Raw genomic sequence first — 21,011 nt, forward strand, 5'->3', positions numbered from 1 at the left:
GGCAAAGGTCTCCTCCTCTTCCTGTAACAGACGAGTGACTTCCTTTTTTTGTTCTTCATTCAGATCTCCCATCACCACCCCTGGGACCCTCTGTGATGAATCTATGGTCGCCCCCCTGGATTCTTGTGTTTCACCTGGGTGTACCCCCCTTGAATCAGACAAGTTCATCTCACTAAGTTTCACTTCTGCTGGGGTAACTGATCTGATAAGGTTAAGACTACCCAAGATGGTGCCCCCCCTGAGGGTGATATCATGCTTGGTGGCATTACTGACGTAAATGTCAACTCGCGTAGCTTTCCCTTTCGGGATGGACAATAGAGACTGGGAGAGTTCTAGCCCTGTAGGCAATGTCTGGTCTTCATCTGGTTCAAAGATAACTGGGCATTTCTCCTCGACTGGGCCGGTATTTGCACGACAATTAATTCTCAGGGTCTGCCCCCCCGGTATGCTGACACTCTTCTTAGGTGACTTTAAGATGCACAAGGGTTCTGAGTTGCCACATGTTTGGATAAAGTTAATCAAGGCCCCAACTGCCTCCCCTCTGACTTCTGGAAATGCACCTTTCATAATATCCTGTAATGGGCTCCCTGTGGTGTTGCTATTATCCCCTGGGAAATCTTTAATCACTGTTTCTATGACATTATATCCAATGATGGGACACTCTAACTCTCCTGGGGTCACTAAAAAAGGTACTTCTACATCTGGCCCTGTATACCCATGGGATTCTAGCTTCAATGTTATGGGGATCCATCCCTCATATGGGATCTCACTGCCATTTGCAGCAGATACATTCAAGTTTCTATCCCGACCCAGGAGTGTCTCAATATCTTGTAAATCAGTGTTCAAACCATTCTCATTGACCCATGATTTAGATAAAACTGAAATTTGCACGCCCGTATCCCAGAGGGCCTCTGTGCTAATATCATTAAGCATGCAGGAAACTTTGCATTTTGGTCCTACCAGTTTACAAATAACAGCATGTTGTTTTGGAGTGAGATGAGACATAAATACACTAGACTGAATTCGCTCTGCGTACTCACTGTTTTTCTTGGCTTGTAACTCTTGTATCGCAGTGCAAAGTTTCTTGTGTTCCAACCAATGAGCCCGTTGGCATTGCACACCGCAGTACAATGCTGACTTACAACCCGCACATTGAACTAAACAATCACTACCAGATGGTTGATGCCCACATAACACACATACTTGGGACTTTCCTGTGGAAGCAACTTGCGACCCGGCTACCGCCTGTCCCGCGGTGGCAGCCGGTGCTGGTTTCCCGAATCCTTGTTTTGTGTTGGTCTCCGCTTACGACATCCCCGTGCCCAATGCTCAGATGAACCGCAATAAAAACAATGATCACATGCATCAATCGTATTGCTATCCTCACACTGCTTGCAAACTCTCTTGGCCTTCTGTACATGTATATCCCGATTATCAATATTGCCATCCCTTTCCTGTTGCACTTGGGCCACTGTCTCCCGCAATGTGGCCATCTCCGACTTCACTGACTTGAGTTCTGCTAGGATCAGGTCTTCTGTTGAGACTGCGGCTGGAGCAGTCTTCCCTTTGTCCTTACGTCCACCATTCCCTTGTGATTCGACATTATCACTTGTTAGCTGATTAACTTTCTTAGTTATTTTGGTTAACTTTGATTTCCTCTCTAACTCCTCAGATGCCACAATATTTACATGCTGGATTAAATCTTCATCAGTGGTATCTGTGTTCTGTAGATATGGTCTTAGTTTCATCCTTACACCATCATCCATTAATCCAGTCTCCACCGTTCTTAAAAATAGTCCTTGCACCAGTTCGGGATCGTATTTCATTTTGCTATCAGACTCTTGTGACGCAAAACAAACTTTCTGCCTTTGATCCAAAGCCCTGATCACAAAACTCTGAGGGGTTTCCCCGGGAGCTTGAGCCAAAATTGCTAATTCTTGATACAGTTCTGTTGCATTTTTTTCCTGATAATGCGAGCGCAAAATGTGTCTTAATTGGGCCAGAGTCAAGCTTGGAATACCTTCCAAGTAGCTGCGAAGTCTCATTCCTGGGCAAATGGACTTTATTACTGCATCGACCACCTCAACTTCTGTGTGTCCTTTCTTTAGTCCAGAGTCAATTTGTCTCACGAGACTGACAAAACTTAACTTATCTTTCTGTCCTGGCTCTCCAATTTGCCCAGAAATCTTCATTTCTCTCTTTATATCCGAAATGTAGAGACCTTTCTTTGATTCCATACCCATAAGCTTGTTCATTTGATCCTTCAGAGCTTGGAGCTCCTCGCTCGGACTTGCACTTGCACTCGTGTTTGGCTGGGCTTGTTTTTCTTGTTTGGGCTTCGTTGCTCCAGAAATCGCCGAAATAACCTCCTCTAATCCCTTCAGATAGCTGACTGCTTGGTCTCCTTTGCTCTCAAGCTCGTTATCCACAGCTTGTGAGATCCTTCTGACCCGTTCCAACCTAGATAGTTTGTCGTCCTCGTGTAGCTTCAAAAAGTTTTCCACTTCGTGTAACTGTTCGGCCGTCAAGCGACACAAACTCTCTTCGATACTAAGCTGAAGTTCTTCAGTCATCTTCTGAATCCGTTTTCCCGTCTGAGCCCCCAATATGTTACCTTATAATTTGTGAAAACTCGAGTAACATTAAAAATAAACCGAAAATAAACCACACAGAAACAAACATGGCGGTCAACACGTTTTCTTCTTCTTCTACCCACCCTGCATTATGGGTAATACAATATTTTTCTATGGGGGGGTGGGCAAGTGCTTAATTCCAAGGGTAACACTTCGCGTATTGTTGTTTTGAACAATAGACAGATAGCTCACACAATAGGTGATATCAAATCGTGGAGTCAAATTTATGGTAATCCCTCAATACCACATACTATACATTAAATACTATATACCTATTTCCTTCTTCTTAACGCATAGAATTATAGCAAAAAAAATATAACAAAGATATATTTATAAAAGGGAATGTTAATATATAAAGTAAATGTTAATATATTCGTTTTTACACCAAGGCTAGGAGTCCCTGATCAGGGAGATAATAACCGAATTCAATTTCGGATTTGCTGAGACGATTGCCCCATTAGTAGGAAGAGCTCATTTTTATTAGGTAAACCCCATATGTTATAGACCGTAATCTATTTCGAAATCATACGCGACCACAGCGCAATTTGCAGGAATCTGTTCCGCACATTCCAGAGTCCATCATTCCACCTCCAGCATTCTACCATTGTTATGTCGCCCCAGGCCCTATCGGTGCGAGTCCTCAGTGCACGCTGTTCGTTTGTTCTTGTGATAGAACAGTTATTTGTTCAGATCATGGCCGAGGCTATAAAGCAACGAGAAACTCTCTACAAACTCATAATTAGGTATGTAACCCAACCATGTATCCAGCAGAAACCTCTTAACTTACGTCCACCTGGCTATCCCTAAAAATTTCACTTTAACGACGGATAAAAATATGAATCTTCAACATGGCAGATGACTAGCGACCATTATTAGAATTTTAATAATAGTCTCGAATATTATTCGCTTCTTTCCTATGTAAATCAAGATTCACGCGTTTGTTATACTCATCGATAACTCTCTTTATTGCATTAAATAGCGAGTATGTGAATTGCCCATGTGCTGGTAAATCAGAGCGCGAAATATTACGATGGGTGATACTTTATTGAAGACATTGTGAAAACGAGACGGCATGTTGGGAAGCGGAACGACAAAGAACGATCGAACTAAATTTGATTTATCTTATTCGTAGATGGTGAAAATATAGCTGTTGGAAGTGTGGTGGACTATTATAAATATGTTTTTTTTGTCAGAAAATAAGAGGACTTTCACTGGAACATATATGTAAAAAGAGGTTATTTCATTTCTGTCAAAGGAAATGTTCCATAATTAATGAAGTCATTTTCGTTGAATATTAGAGATATCAAAACCTGTCAATCGAATAAGGGCAGAGCAACCCTATTATCAACAAATTCCTTTTTTTAAAGGGGAAAAGAACAGCTATACTTTTATTTCTATGTGGCCAAGTAGATATATATATATATTTTTGCTTTTCCATTTTTCCTTGCCATAATAATTGATTAGTAGTGAGATAAAAAATAAAACTATTAACGAATGACGTAGTTATACATGTGTGTAAATATTTACAAGGTACATGCAAAAAAGGGAGAGATTATTAAATATGCCAAGATGTATAGATAGATACTCCTGTAGAAGCCTATTGTAGCTTTTTTTAAAATACTGTATCCAATAATCTAAATTTTGTCCCCCCAAAAAAACAATTTCATTTCATTGTTATTTTCATTTTTTTTTTCCTTTAAGATGTGATGTACAGTCTACAGGTTAGCCCCTAGCCCTGACTGAAATAAGTTCCATGTATAATAGGCTCAACCAGTGTTCTAGTATTTGGGGTTTTTTCCAATCTGTTCTTTTCAGAATTAGATAAATGAATACTTAAGGATCACTTATTTGTGAATTCCATTTTAAATTAAATTCAGAAAAAAACCTGCATTCATCAATTTTTTTGTATCAATTCAACCTTTCAAGCCCAACTAACATTTTGTGAGTGATACCCTAAACTCTTACATCATTTTGGTAATCCCTTTCTTTGACCAAAACCCATTTTACTTATTTTCCAGTCAATTACACTATGATGGATGTGAAGCTGTGGCGGCTGCTCTTGCGAAGACTACAAATATAATCAGTCCATGTCCACCATGTGCTAGATTGCTAGAGATTGTCAACTTGGGTCTTGCAGCTGAGGCAGAAGGTATCGTTGCTCATCTCCTCACCTTGGGTGTGTCTATGAATATCAGCTAGAAAAGCCTTCATGTATGGCACAGTGTTAAAGTGTTTCTGTCGGCCACTAGTTTATTATCCTAGCAAAATAGCAAGGCATTGTGGTAATTTCTATTTAATTTGGTGAATAAAATATAAAGCATTTTTTTAGTTGATTATTTCAATATTTTTTTACCTGACTCTTCCAATCGGAAGTGAGAATAATGAATGACTTTAAAGCACTATAATGAGATCTGGGGGCTTGAAACAGAAACATTAAGAAAGCATTGGTCATTTCCTTTCCAGCCTCCTGCTACAACCCTGATTATACAGGTTTTACTGGTTGGTACTGGTCATTTACCTGGTTATTTCTGTTTCTATGAATACGTATGGGTATAATGTAGCATGCATTCTTACTGAAGTACTTTTCAGTTATAAGTAATAATAATGTAAGGATGTTGTTACATTTATGTAGGAGCAAAGCCTGGGCAAACCAATCTACCTGGCCTTACTCTTCCTCCAGCAAATGATCTGGCTACAAAAGGAATTGATCTGGAATACGAGTCAGATGGTAAGTTTGTACACGGCCATGTTTCCTCATCCATTGTAGAAAGTCTATCATAGTCTTTTACTAAACCAAGAAACACCTAATTTAAAACGAGTGCAAGTGGCAAATGGCAACTGGCAGTTCCAAGACCGATAGGTGCTTATGGAGCCAGATATGTATTATTAATGTACCTTATTACACTTAATTTACTTTAATTGCGCAAATTTCATGATTTAAAAAAAGTCGCGAAAAAATAAAGTGACGGGAAAATTCCGTGTCGTGAAATTAGGATGCGCAAGAAGCATTTGGGAGAATATTGGCTGTTAAATAAGCTTTATGAAAATACCTTGTCTATTTAGTCATCGAATGTACATATAGTACGGTAAGGGGTTGAGTTGGACTTGTATTTATAGATTTTTCTGAAACTAAATTTAGCCTGTGCATACCCCTAGCAGAGCTTTCTTCCTGTTTGTTTCTATCAGTTAACTTATCCGTGTCGCGAGTCTGTTCTTTCGTGTTCTCGTTTGTTTGTGTCCACAGGAGAAACCTCTGCCAACAGCAGCTTTTGAATCCTGTTGAGCATGCGCAAAATTATTTTGCTGTTACCATGGGAATTGTCACGTGAAGCTGTATTTTAAAATTCCCCGCCGCAGCCACTCTGAGCTACTTTGAACTCTGTTACGCAAAAGCGCTCGCGCTTGAGCTCAGTAGCAGATTCGTAGCTAAAAGCGGTTAAAGTTTATTTTTGCTATAAATATATCAAACAAGACCAGAAGACCGATACTCCAAAGTTTCGAAATACTACATGAATACGAACAAAGCCAGACAAGCACTGACTGACAGGTTTAATTAGAAACATATGTTGATCAGGAGCTTCGAACTTTTAAACTCTTGATTAACTGTAACAACAGCGTAAGACAACTTCTTTAGACTAGTTTAACAATTCATTCTTATTTTTTTTTTATTATTATGTTGTTAGTTGTGAGCATTCTTGTCAAAAGTTCTGGAAATCTTATAACTTGAGTGTTTCAAAACATTACCGGTGTGATCAATTCCTAAAAGTTGTCATACCTCTGACAAAAACAATCAGTTAAACGATCAGTTAAACGATTTGACTACCCAAAAACTTGGAGGCGACTAATGCGCATGCTCAACGGGATTCGATAGCAGCTGTAGGCAGATGTTTCTTCTGTGTACACAAACAAGTAAGACCGCGAAAGAACAGACTTGCGACACGGATAAGTGAACTGATAAAAGCAAACAGGAAAAAGCTCTGCTAGCAGGATAGGCCATGCATCTTTTTGTTACAAATTGTTTTAGTTTGATGATTACAGCACATTTTAATTCCACTTGTTTTTCTTGATTTAATTATCCCCAAATTGCGAAAATAAAGTGGTCTGGTTTTTACGAAAATAGGAAAATCGTGAAAATAAAGTATCGCCAAATATTGTCCTCTCAAAATTGTGAAATTTTGTTGTTGGGAAAATTAAGTGTAATAAGGCATTGTAGTATGATTGATTCATGTTCTTCTGGTCCTAGAACTGCCTTTTGCCAATCAACATTTGCTGTTGAAATTACAACATTTTTTTTATATATAATACAGTAGTATCTACAGTAGTATCTGGTAACAATGGCAGATACTGCATACAATAGTTGAAAAGGATTGGCTTGCAAAAGACAATTACATATTGTGATGATGACTAGAGCCTGCAGTCCAGTTAATTCAAGAGTCTATAGATAATATTAATAGACCAACACACTACTTTGAAGCAGGAAAAGTATACAAACTAGGATATCCAGGCTCGTGGAGGTAAAGCTAGTTGGCTATCATAATGCAGACTGGGTTTTCGTTATTCTATTGAATGGAACAATGAGGTATGAAATGAAATGGATATGGATTTGTGTTCTGAATCATTAAAACAAAAAGTACCTAAAAACTGTGTGTTGTTGTTGTCTCTGTCTATTGCCTCAAACGTGATATCTCAACAACCCTAAAACAATCTTCTGTCTGAATTCTCAATAACTTGTTTAAACGTATAGTAAATCAGATTGTCTAAATATCACAATTTAATCAATTTAGTTTGAGACTAAATTGGAAAAATGAACCCTCTGAGGAAAATAAACTCTCTTGGAGCTTTAACTGTCAAATACTATGTACAGTATGGTATAAATTATTTAAGTGTGCTTCTGTTCTCGTCAAACCAGCCTTAATTGGGTGTGGTTAATCAGATCCCATGCCCATGTAGTACCAAAAAAAGGGAGAATGATAAAAAAATGAAATTTAATCTATATGAACTTGGTTTATGAAAGGCATAACCCTAATAATTCACCCTTTTACATATTAAGCTTGTAAAAATAAAAAAAAACAAGATCCAATCAAGTATATTAGTTTCTTTTTTAATAACGGTTTTTAAACGGTCTTAAATTGCTTAGTGGTTATCTGTGTATTGCAACTTTGTTTTATGATTCAATTCAAACACAAATTGAACATTCCATTTCATTTCCATCCTAGAATGCAATGGTACCAGCACCAATGGTTCCAAAGAAAGACACACTCAAAACACTGACATGAAAAGAGTGCATAAAGTTATGAACAATGGCATCCACTCTGAAATTGGCCGGGAAAACATCCCCCCATTGGAGGAGGTCCGTAGACACATCTTGAAGATCACAACCAGTAAAATTGCGGCTGAAGAAATTAACGTAGTATCCTCTAATGGAGAACACCTTGTGATTGGCAATGGGCTGAGTGCAGACGATGTATGTGCACAAGTTAAACTAGAACTGCAGAAGATGAATGTGTCCCAGGAAGTGTTTGCAAAGTGTGTCCTTGGCAAAACACAAGGATACCTATCAGAAATGCTGAAACATGGGGAGAAGGTCTTCTGTCCTTCTGAGAAGTCTAGCAGTAAGGGTAGGATGAACTTTGAGAGGATGAGGCAATTCCTGGCGAGACCTGAGTCAGAACGCCGTAACATCTACTCTGAAATGGCACAGAGGTTACGGGAACAGAGGATGCAGAGAAAGCGGCTTACTTACTCGGTGAGTATAGTTGTGTAGTTTTCAAGTCCCACTTCTCACGGCTCACTTACTCTGTGAGTATAGTTGTGTAGTTTTCAAGTCCCACTTCTTATGGCTCACTTACTCTGTGAGTATAGTTGTGTAGTTTTCAAGTCCCACTTCTCACGGCTCACTTAATCTGTGAGTATAGTTGTGTAGTTTTCCAGTCCCACTTCTCACGGCTCACTTACTCTGTGAGTATAGTTGTGTAGTTTTCAAGTCCCACCTCTCACGGCTCACTAACTCTGTGAGTATAGTTGTGTAGTTTTCAAGTCCCACTTCTCACGGCTTACTTACTCTGTAAGTATAGTTGTGTAGTTTTCAAGTCCCACTTCTCACGGCTTACTTACTCTGTGAGTATAGTTGTGTAGTTTCAAGTCCCACTTCTCACGGCTCACTTACTTTGTGAGTATAGTTGTGTAGTTTTCAAGTCCCACTTCTCACGGCTCACTTACTCTGTGAGTATAGTTGTGTAGTTTTCAAGTCCCACTTCTCACGGCTCACCTACTCTGTGAGTATAGTTGTGTAGTTTTCAAGTCCCACTTCTCACGGCTTACTTACTCTGTGAGTATAGTTGTGTAGTTTTCAAGTCCCACTTCTCACGGCTTACTTACTCTGTGAGTATAGTTGTGTAGTTTTCAAGTCCCACTTCTCACGGCTCACTTACTCTGTGAGTATAGTTGTGTAGTTTTCAAGTCCCACTTCTCACGGCTCACTTACTCTGTGAGTATAGTTGTGTAGTTTTCAAGTCCCACTTCTCACGGCTCACTTACTCTGTGAGTATAGTTGTGTAGTTTTCAAGTCCCACTTCTCGCGGCTCACTTACTCTGTGAGTATAGTTGTGTAGTTTTCAAGTCCCACTTCTCACGGGTCACTTACTCTGTGAGTATAGTTGTGTAGTTTTCAAGTCCCACTTCTCACAGCTTACTTACTCTGTGAGTATAGTTGTGTAGTTTTCAAGTCCCACTTCTCACGGCTTACTTACTCTGTGAGTATAGTTGTGTAGTTTTCAAGTCCCACTTCTCACGGCTTACTTACTCTGTGAGTATAGTTGTGTAGTTTTCAAGTCCCACTTCTCACGGCTCACTTACTCTGTGAGTATAGTTGTGTAGTTTTCAAGTCCCACTTCTCACGGCTTACTTACTCTGTGAGTATAGTTGTGTAGTTTTCAAGTCCCACTTCTCACGGCTCACTTACTCTGTAAGTATAATTGTGTAGTTTTCAAGTCCCACTTTTCATTACACACCATTTGTTTGGGCTTGTTCTCATTCTTGTGTAGAAACACCCAGCATTACTCTCAAATTTCTCCAAAATGCTTGATGATCTATCATGTTATCAATTCTATAAAAGTGAGTCAATATGGGACTTGCGCTAAGAGATCACGTGACTGTTTGGGTGGCAAACTAGAAGGTGCTCAGCCTTTTAGTGACAAAATAAAAGCAACAAAAGGGAACTTTATTCAGCGCTTACAAAAAAACAGATCTCTTTTTTTTAGTAAGGGTTTAGTTTCATTTAAAGATGTTATTTCTTCGTTGTTCTCTGGTGTGACGGGCGCAGTTATTTCAGATTTTTTTGTTTGATCATTTTGTTTTGAATTTGCCACCCAAAAAGGTCACGTGATCTCTTAGCACAAGTCCCTTATTCCAGACCACTTTCCATTTGTAAATAATTCTGTCACTGTTATAATTGAAACTTCATCGTCCTTGCCAAAAGCAAAAGTGTTACCAGTTTCACAATCATCTTGCTCTGGGGTGATTAAAATTAATGTAGCATCATCCTCCATCTTCAGATTAGTGAAATTGTATTTCCTGTGCTAGACCATGTGACTTTTCATAAATGACTGTTCCAATTTTACCAGAATGGGTAATCTGGAAACTTGAACAAATTTTTGGGCTTGACTGAAAGCGCCTAAATCTATATATTTTCACCTTGCCTACAAATTCAGTATCTGGGGTGTTTACTTAATGCTTCTGACCCTCCTCTTAACCCTTTTTTTGTGTGTTCATCCCCTTGTCTCAGCCCTATACCCTTTATCTGATCCTTCGTTTCCTCTATGTGTGTGTTACAGATGGTTGGCAGCCCGCTAGGACTAAGTCCCAAGAAATACAGGCTTGTGTCAGAAGAGGCCAGATGCCTCATGGATGAGTACTACAGCAACAGTAGCCATGATAGCATCGATGACTACACGGACCGCCCCTCAATGATCAAGGATGAACCTAGGGCAGACAGGTTGGCTGCATCATGCAGCAAACTCAACTCTGTCTCTAATGATGATGCTGAATTCTTCAGGCGACTTGACATAAGGAAGAGACTAGACTTTAGTGATCACCAGTTTGAGAGCAAAGAGTCATCTTCTGCAGAGACCAAGAGTAGGGATCAACCAAGCAGAAAGATGTTCCTGGCATCACACTCTGCCCCCACATTTATAAAGTCTGAGTTCATGTCACCTTTAAAACCGGATAACACACGTGTGACTCAAACAAGCCCTTCACTGAAGCCTACGAGATGTGATAAGGATTTGATAGCTAACAAGATAGCAGCATTATCAAGAAACCAACCGTTACCCAAATCCAGCCCTAGAATGCCCATGCTAATCCCTACTTCTCCTACCACAAAGGAGGAAGACAGAGTAAGCCAGGCTACTGTGAAGACGGAGACGGAGGAGCCAGCAATGCCCTCACCAGCAATGCCCTCACCAGATTTCCCTTCTACAAGCCAGGAGACAATGTTGATAGAAAGTCTTCCTCTAGAAAGCCTCGCTGATATTGACTCCAGTATTGATCCTCTTGTGATGCCAGACAATCAGGGTGACGAGGGAAGCAGGGTAGAGCTAGGGCAGCAGATCTATGTTGTGCGAGTTGAAGGGACCAACACTATTAGTGTCACTAGCTCGTACTAAGGAATTGTAACAACTCTATGATTCGAAGGGACAAATAACATTATATCACTAACCTTGTATTAAGCAATTGTAACAGATCTAAAAGGGGGGATCTAGAGGGGGGGCTATTAGTATCACTAGCTTGTATGAATCAATTGTAACATATCTATGAGATGAAGGGATGAACATTATTATATTACTAGCCTTGTACTAAGCAATTATAAGAAGTCTATGAGATGAAGGGATTATCATTATTATATTACTAGCCTTGTACTAAGCAATTATAAGAAGTCTATGAGATGAAGGGACCAACACTATTAATGTCATTAGCTCGTACTAAGCAATTGAAACATATTTCTATGAGTTGAAGAAATCAACAAGATTAGCGTCACTAGCTTGTACTAAGAAAGGGTAACAGATATACAGTAAGAGTGAAAGGGACCAACACTATTAGTATCACTATCTTCTACTCTATCATGGTCTCACATACAACTGCAGTTATACTGCCAAATTTTAGGTTAACAGAAAATATAGATATGATCTAATATATTGCCATTTATTTAGTAAAAATATAAAAGAATAGTGGAAATGTAGATATTTTTGGTTTATTATTATTATTTAATTTAATGCTACATATGACCTGTCTATTGCCTTATTTGTGCAGAAGGTATCTAATGTTTAAGGTTGTAAAAAATATACTACATTTCGTAAGGTACTGTGATATTACTTCTGATAATAAAAAATCAAATATTTCAAGGCTTGTTAGGATTGTTACAACGAAAAGAAAAGAAAATCTCGTTTTGCAGTGCATAACATAACTTTTTTTAAATAAGAGGCGGATTTAGGGGCGCTGCCCCCCCTATTTTCAGATATTTGGCTTAAAAGTAACAGAAAATATTCCACGGAAGAAAAATGAATCCGCTTCCTTTCTTGAAACCCTTGTTTCGCCCCCCCCCCCCCCCCCCCCCCTTTATCGAACTCCTGGATCAGCCCCTGTAAATGTGCATAATATTGAGTTTGTTGAGATCCCTGCTTTGTCCAAGTAGTGCGTTTCTTGTTTTGGGGGATAATATATTAAACCTAAGACAATGTGCAAAAATATGTCCCAAAATAGAAAATACTATAGACTTGTACAAGGCAAAACCTAAATCAACAATACAACACCTGAAGGCTTGTCTATTTGAGTCCAATACAGTATCTTTGAGTTCTTTGTTAGGCCTAGATTATAAAATGACGTGGCAGAGTCACAGTATTGTAATGTGACGTTAATACTCCATTTATTGCACATTATTGTAATGTGACATTAATACTCAATTTATTGCACATTATTGTAATGTGACGTTAATACTCAATTTATTGCACATTATTGTAATGTGACGTTAATACTCAATTTATTGCACATTGTAATGTGACGTTAATACTCCATTTATTGCACAATATTGTAATGTGACGTTAATACTCCATTTATTGCACATTATTGTAATGTGGCGTTAATACTCCATTTATTGCACATTATTGTAATGTGGCGTTAGTACTCCATTTATTGCACATTATTGTAATGTGGCGTTAATACTCCATTTATTGCACATTATTGTAATGTGACGTTAATACTCCATTTATTGCACTTATTGTAATGTGACGTTAATACTCCATTTATTGCACATTATTGTAATGTGGCGTTAATACTCCATTTATTGCACATTATTATTGTAATGTGACGTTAATACTCCATTTATTGCACATTATTGTAATGTGACGTTAATACTCCATTTATTGCACATTATTGTAATGTGGCGTTAATACTCCATTTATTGCACATTAGGTGATTAGGTCACCCAGCTTTCTGTATGGCGAGGAATTAGACGGTGCACCAAGGACGCAGTACTCATAACAATTATATTATGTAGATTAGTTTTTAATCAATGCAAATCACTTTGATTACAAAATGTAAAATAGCAGCTAGCAAGATACAGAAACATTAAAAGTATTTTGGGCACAGCCATGCCCCTACTGGTCATTTCCTTGGAGGTGAAGGGGGAGAGGGGTTGTGTCGTGCCCTTATAGTGCCCCTCCCCCTGCTACTGATCTGTTATGCTCTACGGGTGTAATGGATTTTAGGTCTTTATGTAATAAGGCCATTATGTAATAAAGCTCCAGGTGTATAAGGTACAATCACGTATAGCGTATCTAACACCTTAGTTTGATTGACAGCCCACAGTACCACGCCTCCTGCTGCCATATACGAGACTTATTACGTCACAGCTCATAAAGCTCCATGCCGAGCTGCATCTTTCAGCCCAAACGGTAAGCCAACAGATTGATAGCTATCCCTGCATCTTTCAGGCCAAACGGTAAGCCAAGGGATTGATAGCTATCCCTGCTTTGCCAAACACCATTTTTATTCGATGATAAATACGGGAGGGGGGGAATTGCTTCGACTTCACCTAATGTCCGTTAGGCTTAAATCGGCAAATTGCTGATTAATACCCCCTTTTTTTTTATAGGAGCTCCCCCCCATCCCCTTGTTCGACTTACAGTTACGCCATGTTTTTTGTCTCCATATAGGGAAGCTAGTAGCAACAGGGTCTGTAGACTCGTCTATCAAGGTAAAAACGAAATATTTTCTATGTTCTGTTTCATTTTTTGTCGGCATTTTTGTTGATATAGTTATTGCTTTGTTGATGTAGGTGTCGCATTATGTAGGTGATAGGTGATACAATGTTGATGTAGCTGTCACGTTGATGTTGGGGTTGCCTTGTCAATGTAGGTGTTGCATTGTTGACATTAGTGTTGCATTGATGATGTTTGTGCTGGATTATTGATGAAGTTGTCAGGTTGTCGATGTAGGTGTTACATTATTGATGTAGATCCCATTGTTGATGTAGTTGTTACGTTGTTGGTGTAGGTGTTGCATCGTTAATATAGGTATGCATAGGCCTACCCCAGGTCCTTAAGTGGCCATTATGTAAGGAGATTTATACCGACTTCAGGGGATTTTGGGGTTTTGCATTGTTAATGTAAGTGTTGCATTAATGATATGCGTAACACATTATTGATGTAACATGGACACAGGTGCTGGACGTGGATCGGATGGTGGCGAAGAACACCATGCCTCAAGTACATGATCAAGGTCAAGGAATGAACCTGGAGAATCATCCTGTTATCCGAACACTTTACGACCACGCTGAGGTAACTCCAAACATGCTATGATAATCACCTGAAACATAACAATACAAACATTGTATGACAATCAATTGAACAATATACAACCTTCATACAAAAAAACGTATAATATTGTATGTAAACCATGAACAACCATACGGACGTTATAAGACAACCATGCAAAAACTATGCATCAACAGAATAAGAGTTTGTATGAAAACCATATACGACAACCATACAAACACAATGCAGCAACCATACCATACTGAATTTTTGCATGTTGTTTGACTAGTGCAAGCAGTTACCGTGACACGACAGAGAGCAGACAAGAGAGTAGGGCAGACATAAGGAAATAAGGCCCTCCCACTCACGCTCTCAGTACCAGTCAGAATGTGGGACTCCACTAGAAAAATAAAAATTTTTTTGGAAAAATATCTCATTTTTCCGATTTTACATTTGTATTTCCGTAGGAAGTGACTGCCTTAGAATTTCACCCATGTGCACCAGTTCTCATTTCCGGTAGTAAGGACTGTACTGTCAAACTGTTTGATATTTCCAAACCCTCCGTCAAGAAAGCGTACAAGGCCGTACAGGTAAGGCTGTCCGGATCTGGATCTTCTAAACTAATACAAACCTGGGTTTATGTTGTACTGCTTTCATACTCTCGTCCGTGAGCATCTGCTTTGTGTGTTGGTAGTGTTTAGGGTAATAAATATCAGAGTTTATTTTGGAGAACCTTGCATCTCCTTTTGAAGACTTATCGTGTTGTTCTATTACTCACGCCATCGAGGCTTGTGTTGATACTTGCACAATTATATGTGTGGTCTAGGATCTTATGTTGATATAGGAACCAATTCAGTCGAACAAAACTACTATACAGCTACATTATGGTTTTATTATTGTAATAGAAACGCATCTTTTCTAGGAAGCGGAAGTGATCAACTCCATGTCTTTCCATCCATCTGGTGACTTTGTGCTCGTCTCGACAGAACACCCCACCAGTAAGTGCACACACATAACACCCCACCAGTAAGTGTACACACACATAACACCCCACCAGTAATTGGACACATACAGAACACCCCACCAGTAAGTGGACACATACAGAACACCCCACCAGTAATTGGACACATACAGAACACCCCAGCAGTAAGTGGACACATACAGAACACCCCACCAGTAATTGGACACATACAGAACACCCCAGCAGTAAGTGGACACATACAGAACACCCCACCAGTAATTGGACACATACAGAACACCCCACCAGTAATTGGACACATACAGAACACCCCACCAGTAATTGGACACATACAGAACACCCCACCAGTAATTGGACACATACAGAACACCCCAGCAGTAAGTGGACATTCTCACGCATCCTCTAAGGTATCCCTGTTGATTATGCGTTTCGGTAGGAGCTGTTTTTTTTATTCATTTTAAAGAAGCTGATTTCAAGCTGACAGCGTTACTTACAGCTAACTTGCAACAGTAATAAACAGTGGAATTGGTCTTATATCAATTATTTTCACAATATAGTGTACTAAGATTGTTATTATACTATTTTGAACTTAACAGTTCGTCTGTACGATGTGAACACTTTCCAGTGTTTTGTCCCGAGCAATCCACGAGAATACCACACAGAGCCCGTCACTATGGTAAGGCTGATATCGAAATCGAATTGGCAATGCACCCATGCTGTGGCAGATTTAAGGGGGGGTCTATGGTTGGTATAAGTAATATATGGAGCCCTACCCCCCCCCCCCCCCAAAAAAAAAAAAAAAATAAAAATAAAAATGGTGCCCACACTCTTTGGGAAATCCTGGATCCGCCTCCTCAATCTATTGCTATGTGTGTATATTGAACACAATTCTTCTTTCTCGGTTTTGTAGGTCAAATACGCCCCTTCAGCCAACCTTTACGCGTCTTGTAGCAACGATGGGTCGATCAAGGTAATGGTGAAATTGCCAATAGCTCTTTTACTTACTCACCAACATATGCTTATTTTTTATTGAGAATAGCACGTGACCCAAAATTGAACCTTTCGGGCATCTTTTAAAGAAATCCAGAGCAACTAAAATGTTTATTCATATGAAGTATTTATTGTTTCCCTGGGTATTCTGAACATATGTTCAGGGTGCTTCTTGAAGACCCGTTATAGGCTGGATCAGATTATGAACGGCTATCTCAATGTTTTTCTTCTGACAGATCTGGGATGGTGTCAGCAATCGATGCGTGGCAACATTTCCCAAGGCGCACAATGGAGCGGAGGTGGGTGTAGGGATATGCATTGTTCTTGAGTGGCTCTTTCAGCCGTCATTTTGTCATCCTGGTAGCTACGTAACCAATAGAAAAATCCATTTGCATCGTCGTTCCTACAATCCCTTTGGCATTTGTGACGATTGAACTAAGTGAGCAAAAGAAGAAGAAATGTTTTGAGATGACTTGTGTATTTAGTTTCATAAATAATGTAAGAAAAGGCAAATAAACAAAAATAAAGCAAGAAATAAAAGGACCTGCAGAACAATCGTTATTTTTTTTTATCATTGATTGATACGTTTTGTTTTCTGTGTAGATTTTCTCTGTACAGTTTTCATTTAATTCAAAGGTAAGATGAAGGAAATCATCGATTATGTTGTGTGTATTTTTTCGTATATATTTATTAACATTTTATCCCGTTCTAGTACGTCATATCAAGCGGCAAAGACTCCTTAGTGTATTTATGGGAGCTCGCAACAGGTAAAGCTGAATTCGCTGCTTTCAGATCTTTGGGCTAGCTTAACTATTTGCGGAATTTGGTTTTTGGATGTTTGGGTCTAGTTCTAGTGATGTGCCGTTTTTAATGGAATTTTGAGCACGGGAAAAAGGCTTGGCAGTTCCTGTGAAGGTCGGACCTTTGCACCTTTTTTAACTTGTTGTTTGTTTTACGCTAATGCTCGAAGCTCATCGTCCTGGTTAAAATGCGGTAGTTTGATCAAGCCAATAAAAAGTAAAATCAATGTAACAATTTACAAACTCCTACCTCCTCCGAACTCCTTATAAAGCCTCGCTTTCGTGCTCAAATCCCACAGGATCCCCATTGTCTGGAAAACGGCTTATACGTTGGTTATGCTTGGGGGTGTAGTCTTTTCTCAAATTTTGGACAACATTACGTGTCTTGTTCAAACGCTTCCTATACTTACAAATACTAGTCTCGTTTCCGTTGCTTATCTGTTTCTGTTGCCTAGGTCGCGCTGTCAACATGTACACAGGCTCTACCATGACGAACTACCGGACGCAGGCAATATTTAATCACACCGAAGATTTCAGTAAGTATTTTAACTTGGTTATTTAGATCGATTAAATAGTGCCTCAATATCTGAAATAAAGCCTTCATATTACATTGAGTCTCGTATTTGACTTGTTTCTAAGTCTGTAGTTCTCGTAACCGACTCGTATCCCTGTCGTTAGTTCTCGTAGCTTACTCGTTTCTTGGTCTGTAGTTTTCGTAACCGACTCATTTCTCTGTCGTTAGTTCTCGTAGCTTACTCGTTTCTTGGTCTGTAGTTCTCGTAACCGACTCGTTTCTCTTTGTTTAGTTCTAGTAGCTTACTCGTTTTTTGCTGTAGTTCTCGTAACTGACTCGTTTCTCTGTCGGTAGTTCTCGTAGCTGACTCGTTTCTGTCGGTAGTTCTCGTAACTGACTTGTTTCTCTGTCGGTAGTTCTCGTAGCTGACTCGTTTCTCTGTCGGTAGTTCTCGTAACTGACTCGTTTCTCTGTCGGTAGTTCTCGTAGCTGACGAAAAAAACAGTAGCATCTCCTGCTGGGATACAAGAACGACAGAAAAGCTAAAGGCGCTGCCATCAGGTAAAACCCTTTGAACCCTTTTGCTCTTTTTCTGAACAAAGCAAAACGGCGACTGTGACAAAACCAGGTTGCAATAAAACCTCTAGTTAAAGGGGATATGTATGTCACGAGTTTATTCGTGGGCCAAGGTTTACTTGACATCTTGAATCTTTTTATGGTATATATAAAAATCGTTGAGTTTCAACCATTGTTGTGGGGAAGTTCATGCACAAACTTGATATAGTTTAAGATAGTCTCTTAGATCTACCCGTGGTTTGTGTGTTTACATGAGTGTGTGCTTTGCTGTACTATCCGTACTGATTCAGGTTATTGCTGGTGTGTTTTCCGCAGGCCACAATAACCATATACGATGTTTAACCCACTCGCCCGTCGGAGCTGCATTCGTATCGTGTAGCGATGACTTCAGGGCGAGATTCTGGTACTGTGAGGGCATTTGATAGCCACGGTCCACGGTTTCAGTGCTTTTATAAAGGACATCGAATGGACACGAGTATGCGTGGAGGCATCTGATAACTAACGCAGTTCTGGGCCTGTGAGGCCATGTGTATGATGTAAACAGTGATATGTGGAAGCACCTAATAACTAACGCAGTTCTGGGCCTGTGAGGCCATGTGTATGATGTAAACGGTGATATGTGGAAGCATCTGACAGCATCCGCAGTTCTGGGCCTGTGAGGTTGTTTGCGGAAGCATCGGACTGCAGTTATTGTACTGTCAGGGAAGACTGTTCCTGGTATAATGTGCTCTTACCGCTGTTCCTGTACAAGTGTCGGAATCCAAAGTGGACTTAAAAACCAGAGTTCGGGAAGTGCGAGAAATTTGACTTTGTGAGAGCATCGTATGAGGACATCACCATTACAAGTCTGTGTTCCGTAAAGCGACCCGTTGAGGGAGTACCAGAGAGCATGCTTCTCGAAAGGACAGGACTTGATCCATATGCGCCTTATTAAAACCAAACTGAACAGACAACAAATTCAAAATGTAGATATCGTTTATTGGTTTGTATGTACCTTCATTTTGTTCACTTTTTTATGATTATTAAAAGTTCTCTACGATGCTTCTCTTTTTATTTTGTACACAAATATATATCACCCATGATAAGAAGCTCCAATGTGCTCCCCAATGTGCTTTACGTAAATAAAGTCAATAAAAGGGAAGTACACGTGATCCCTTTGTCATTCGGACTTTTTCACTTTTCGGGTGCGACCCATCGACCAACCATACTAGAAATCAGGGACTGGCTTGACCTACGACATGCACGTTTCTTACCTCAGAAATTCTTGTGGAAACCCTTTTTGCACCGATTGCCGGCGAAACCAGTCAGAGGGACGGTAGGTAGTGTCCGTGTACCTTCGCCTGCTGACTCGACAAATCCAATACAGCGTGACGTATTGCTAGATCTATGTGACGTAACAAGAACCACTGGATAAGTTATAGGCCGTCTTTCCAGCCATCATCCCCCTTTTTTTTTTTAAATCCTGGATCCGAGTCTTAGTGCGTTTCGGCCCTCAGACAAGTATAAGAAGATTAATCATGCATCAGAACTTTCTTAACCATGTTCTGGAAATTATTTTAAATATACTTTCGTGCTTCTGAATGACTATTAATTTGCATCTCGAAGCATATATAATTAGTGTATTCTTTTTTAAAGGCAAGGACCGGGAGCCACCCACACTCCCATATGGTGTGAACAAAAAGCAGCTCTCTGTGAGCGACAAGCCGGTTGTAGTATGTATCTTGGTTCCTTTTACTCTTTTGTCTTGTGTGGGGTAAGCACAATGTTTTATTTCCTCCCAATAAATGAAAAAGTCATTTTCCGTTTAGAATGGCATCGAACGAAAGATGTGTACTCGGCGAGCAGGCTAGAAGAAGCTGGAATTATATCCCTTGTGATAGTAAGGAATGACACTGTCAGGTATGCTTAACAACAACAAATATATCAAACCATTTAACTTGTATATATTTTGGCAGCTGTAAGTATGTATTCTTTCACAATTACGCTTTTCTATCAAAAAGTCTTACTTTGTCAGCGGTGGTCGAGCTGAGCGGTTGGGTTTTTCCATCTCTCCGCATTTCAGCCTAAAGTTACATCGAAGTGCTTAGACATGACCTTCCGACTTTGTCTGTATATCTTGGCTATATCAATCTCTCTTCTGAAGTGTTCGGATGGGAAATATGAACCAACGCAGTCTTCATATTCGAACTTTTTTCCTGGACGGCTCGAAGTAAATTCAACAAACCTTGAAATCAGTCATCCGAGGTCGGCCTATACATTTACATATTTAAAGTTGCTGTCACGCCATCGTCACGGCAGAGTTACGGGCCCGGTCCTTGATATCGCTTCGACAAAAGGAATCATCCAACTTCTTCTTATTATAGCAAACGACTGCTCAACACTAAACCCGGGGCCTATCAAGTTTCCGTGTGGTATCTGTGAGAAACCTACAAAATCTAACCAAAAAGCCATCGAATGTGAGGAATGTTGTTGTTGGTTCCATGCAAAATGTATTTGCATGAGTGCTCAATCGTACAACAAATTGGGAAACGACTCCAAGCTAACTTGGATATGCAATCAATGTCTCTTTCCGAATTTCTCAACAACCTTCTTGCTAAAAGAAACAGAGTTTAACACAAATGCACAAGAAAACAGCTTTTCGTTGCTCGCAAATTCCACCAATAATACATCAATAAATTCTGACGCAGACGAATGTATGAACATCACCGCGGC

The 21,011-nt window shown here is 39.7% G+C and overlaps 1 protein-coding gene across 3 annotated transcripts; it reads left to right on the forward strand.

Annotated features, from left to right (window-relative positions):
• The first annotated feature begins 3,223 nt into the window (after positions 1-3,223).
• On the forward strand, positions 3,224-19,340 carry LOC5503183 (cleavage stimulation factor subunit 1). 3 transcript variants are annotated; one of them, XM_032371470.2, is made up of 16 exons: positions 3,224-3,376; positions 4,652-4,782; positions 5,266-5,361; positions 13,487-13,579; positions 13,841-13,881; positions 14,348-14,464; positions 14,908-15,030; positions 15,363-15,438; positions 16,016-16,095; positions 16,330-16,389; positions 16,646-16,708; positions 17,013-17,045; positions 17,122-17,176; positions 17,665-17,745; positions 18,204-18,284; positions 18,615-19,340. In XM_032371470.2, the coding sequence occupies exons 1-16, from the start codon at positions 3,243-3,245 to the stop codon at positions 18,719-18,721; spliced, it is 1,371 nt and encodes a 456-aa protein (XP_032227361.2). In that variant the 5' UTR covers positions 3,224-3,242; the 3' UTR covers positions 18,722-19,340. The 3 variants fall into 3 exon arrangements, with proteins under 3 accessions (XP_032227361.2, XP_032227362.2, XP_032227360.2); XM_032371471.2 differs by lacking the exons at positions 18,204-18,284; positions 18,615-19,340 and adding an exon at positions 18,078-18,154; XM_032371469.2 differs by lacking the exons at positions 13,487-13,579; positions 13,841-13,881; positions 14,348-14,464; ... (8 more) ...; positions 18,204-18,284; positions 18,615-19,340 and adding exons at positions 7,850-8,379; positions 10,466-12,031.
• Positions 19,341-21,011: the final 1,671 nt, after the last annotated feature.

Source organism: Nematostella vectensis, chromosome 3 (genome assembly GCF_932526225.1).
Source record: "Nematostella vectensis chromosome 3, jaNemVect1.1, whole genome shotgun sequence".
NCBI lineage: Eukaryota > Metazoa > Cnidaria > Anthozoa > Actiniaria > Edwardsiidae > Nematostella > Nematostella vectensis.

Bases quoted from the DNA above. Each gene is read 5' to 3' on its own strand.
- LOC5503183 (XM_032371469.2), top strand. From the start codon at position 3,243: ATGTCGCCCCAGGCCCTATCGGTGCGAGTCCTCAGTGCACGCTGTTCG. The intron at 4,783-5,265 runs GTATCGTTGCTC...ACATTTATGTAG, and splicing joins TCTTGCAGCTGAGGCAGAAG to GAGCAAAGCCTGGGCAAACC. The intron at 5,362-7,849 runs GTAAGTTTGTAC...TTTCCATCCTAG, and splicing joins TCTGGAATACGAGTCAGATG to AATGCAATGGTACCAGCACC.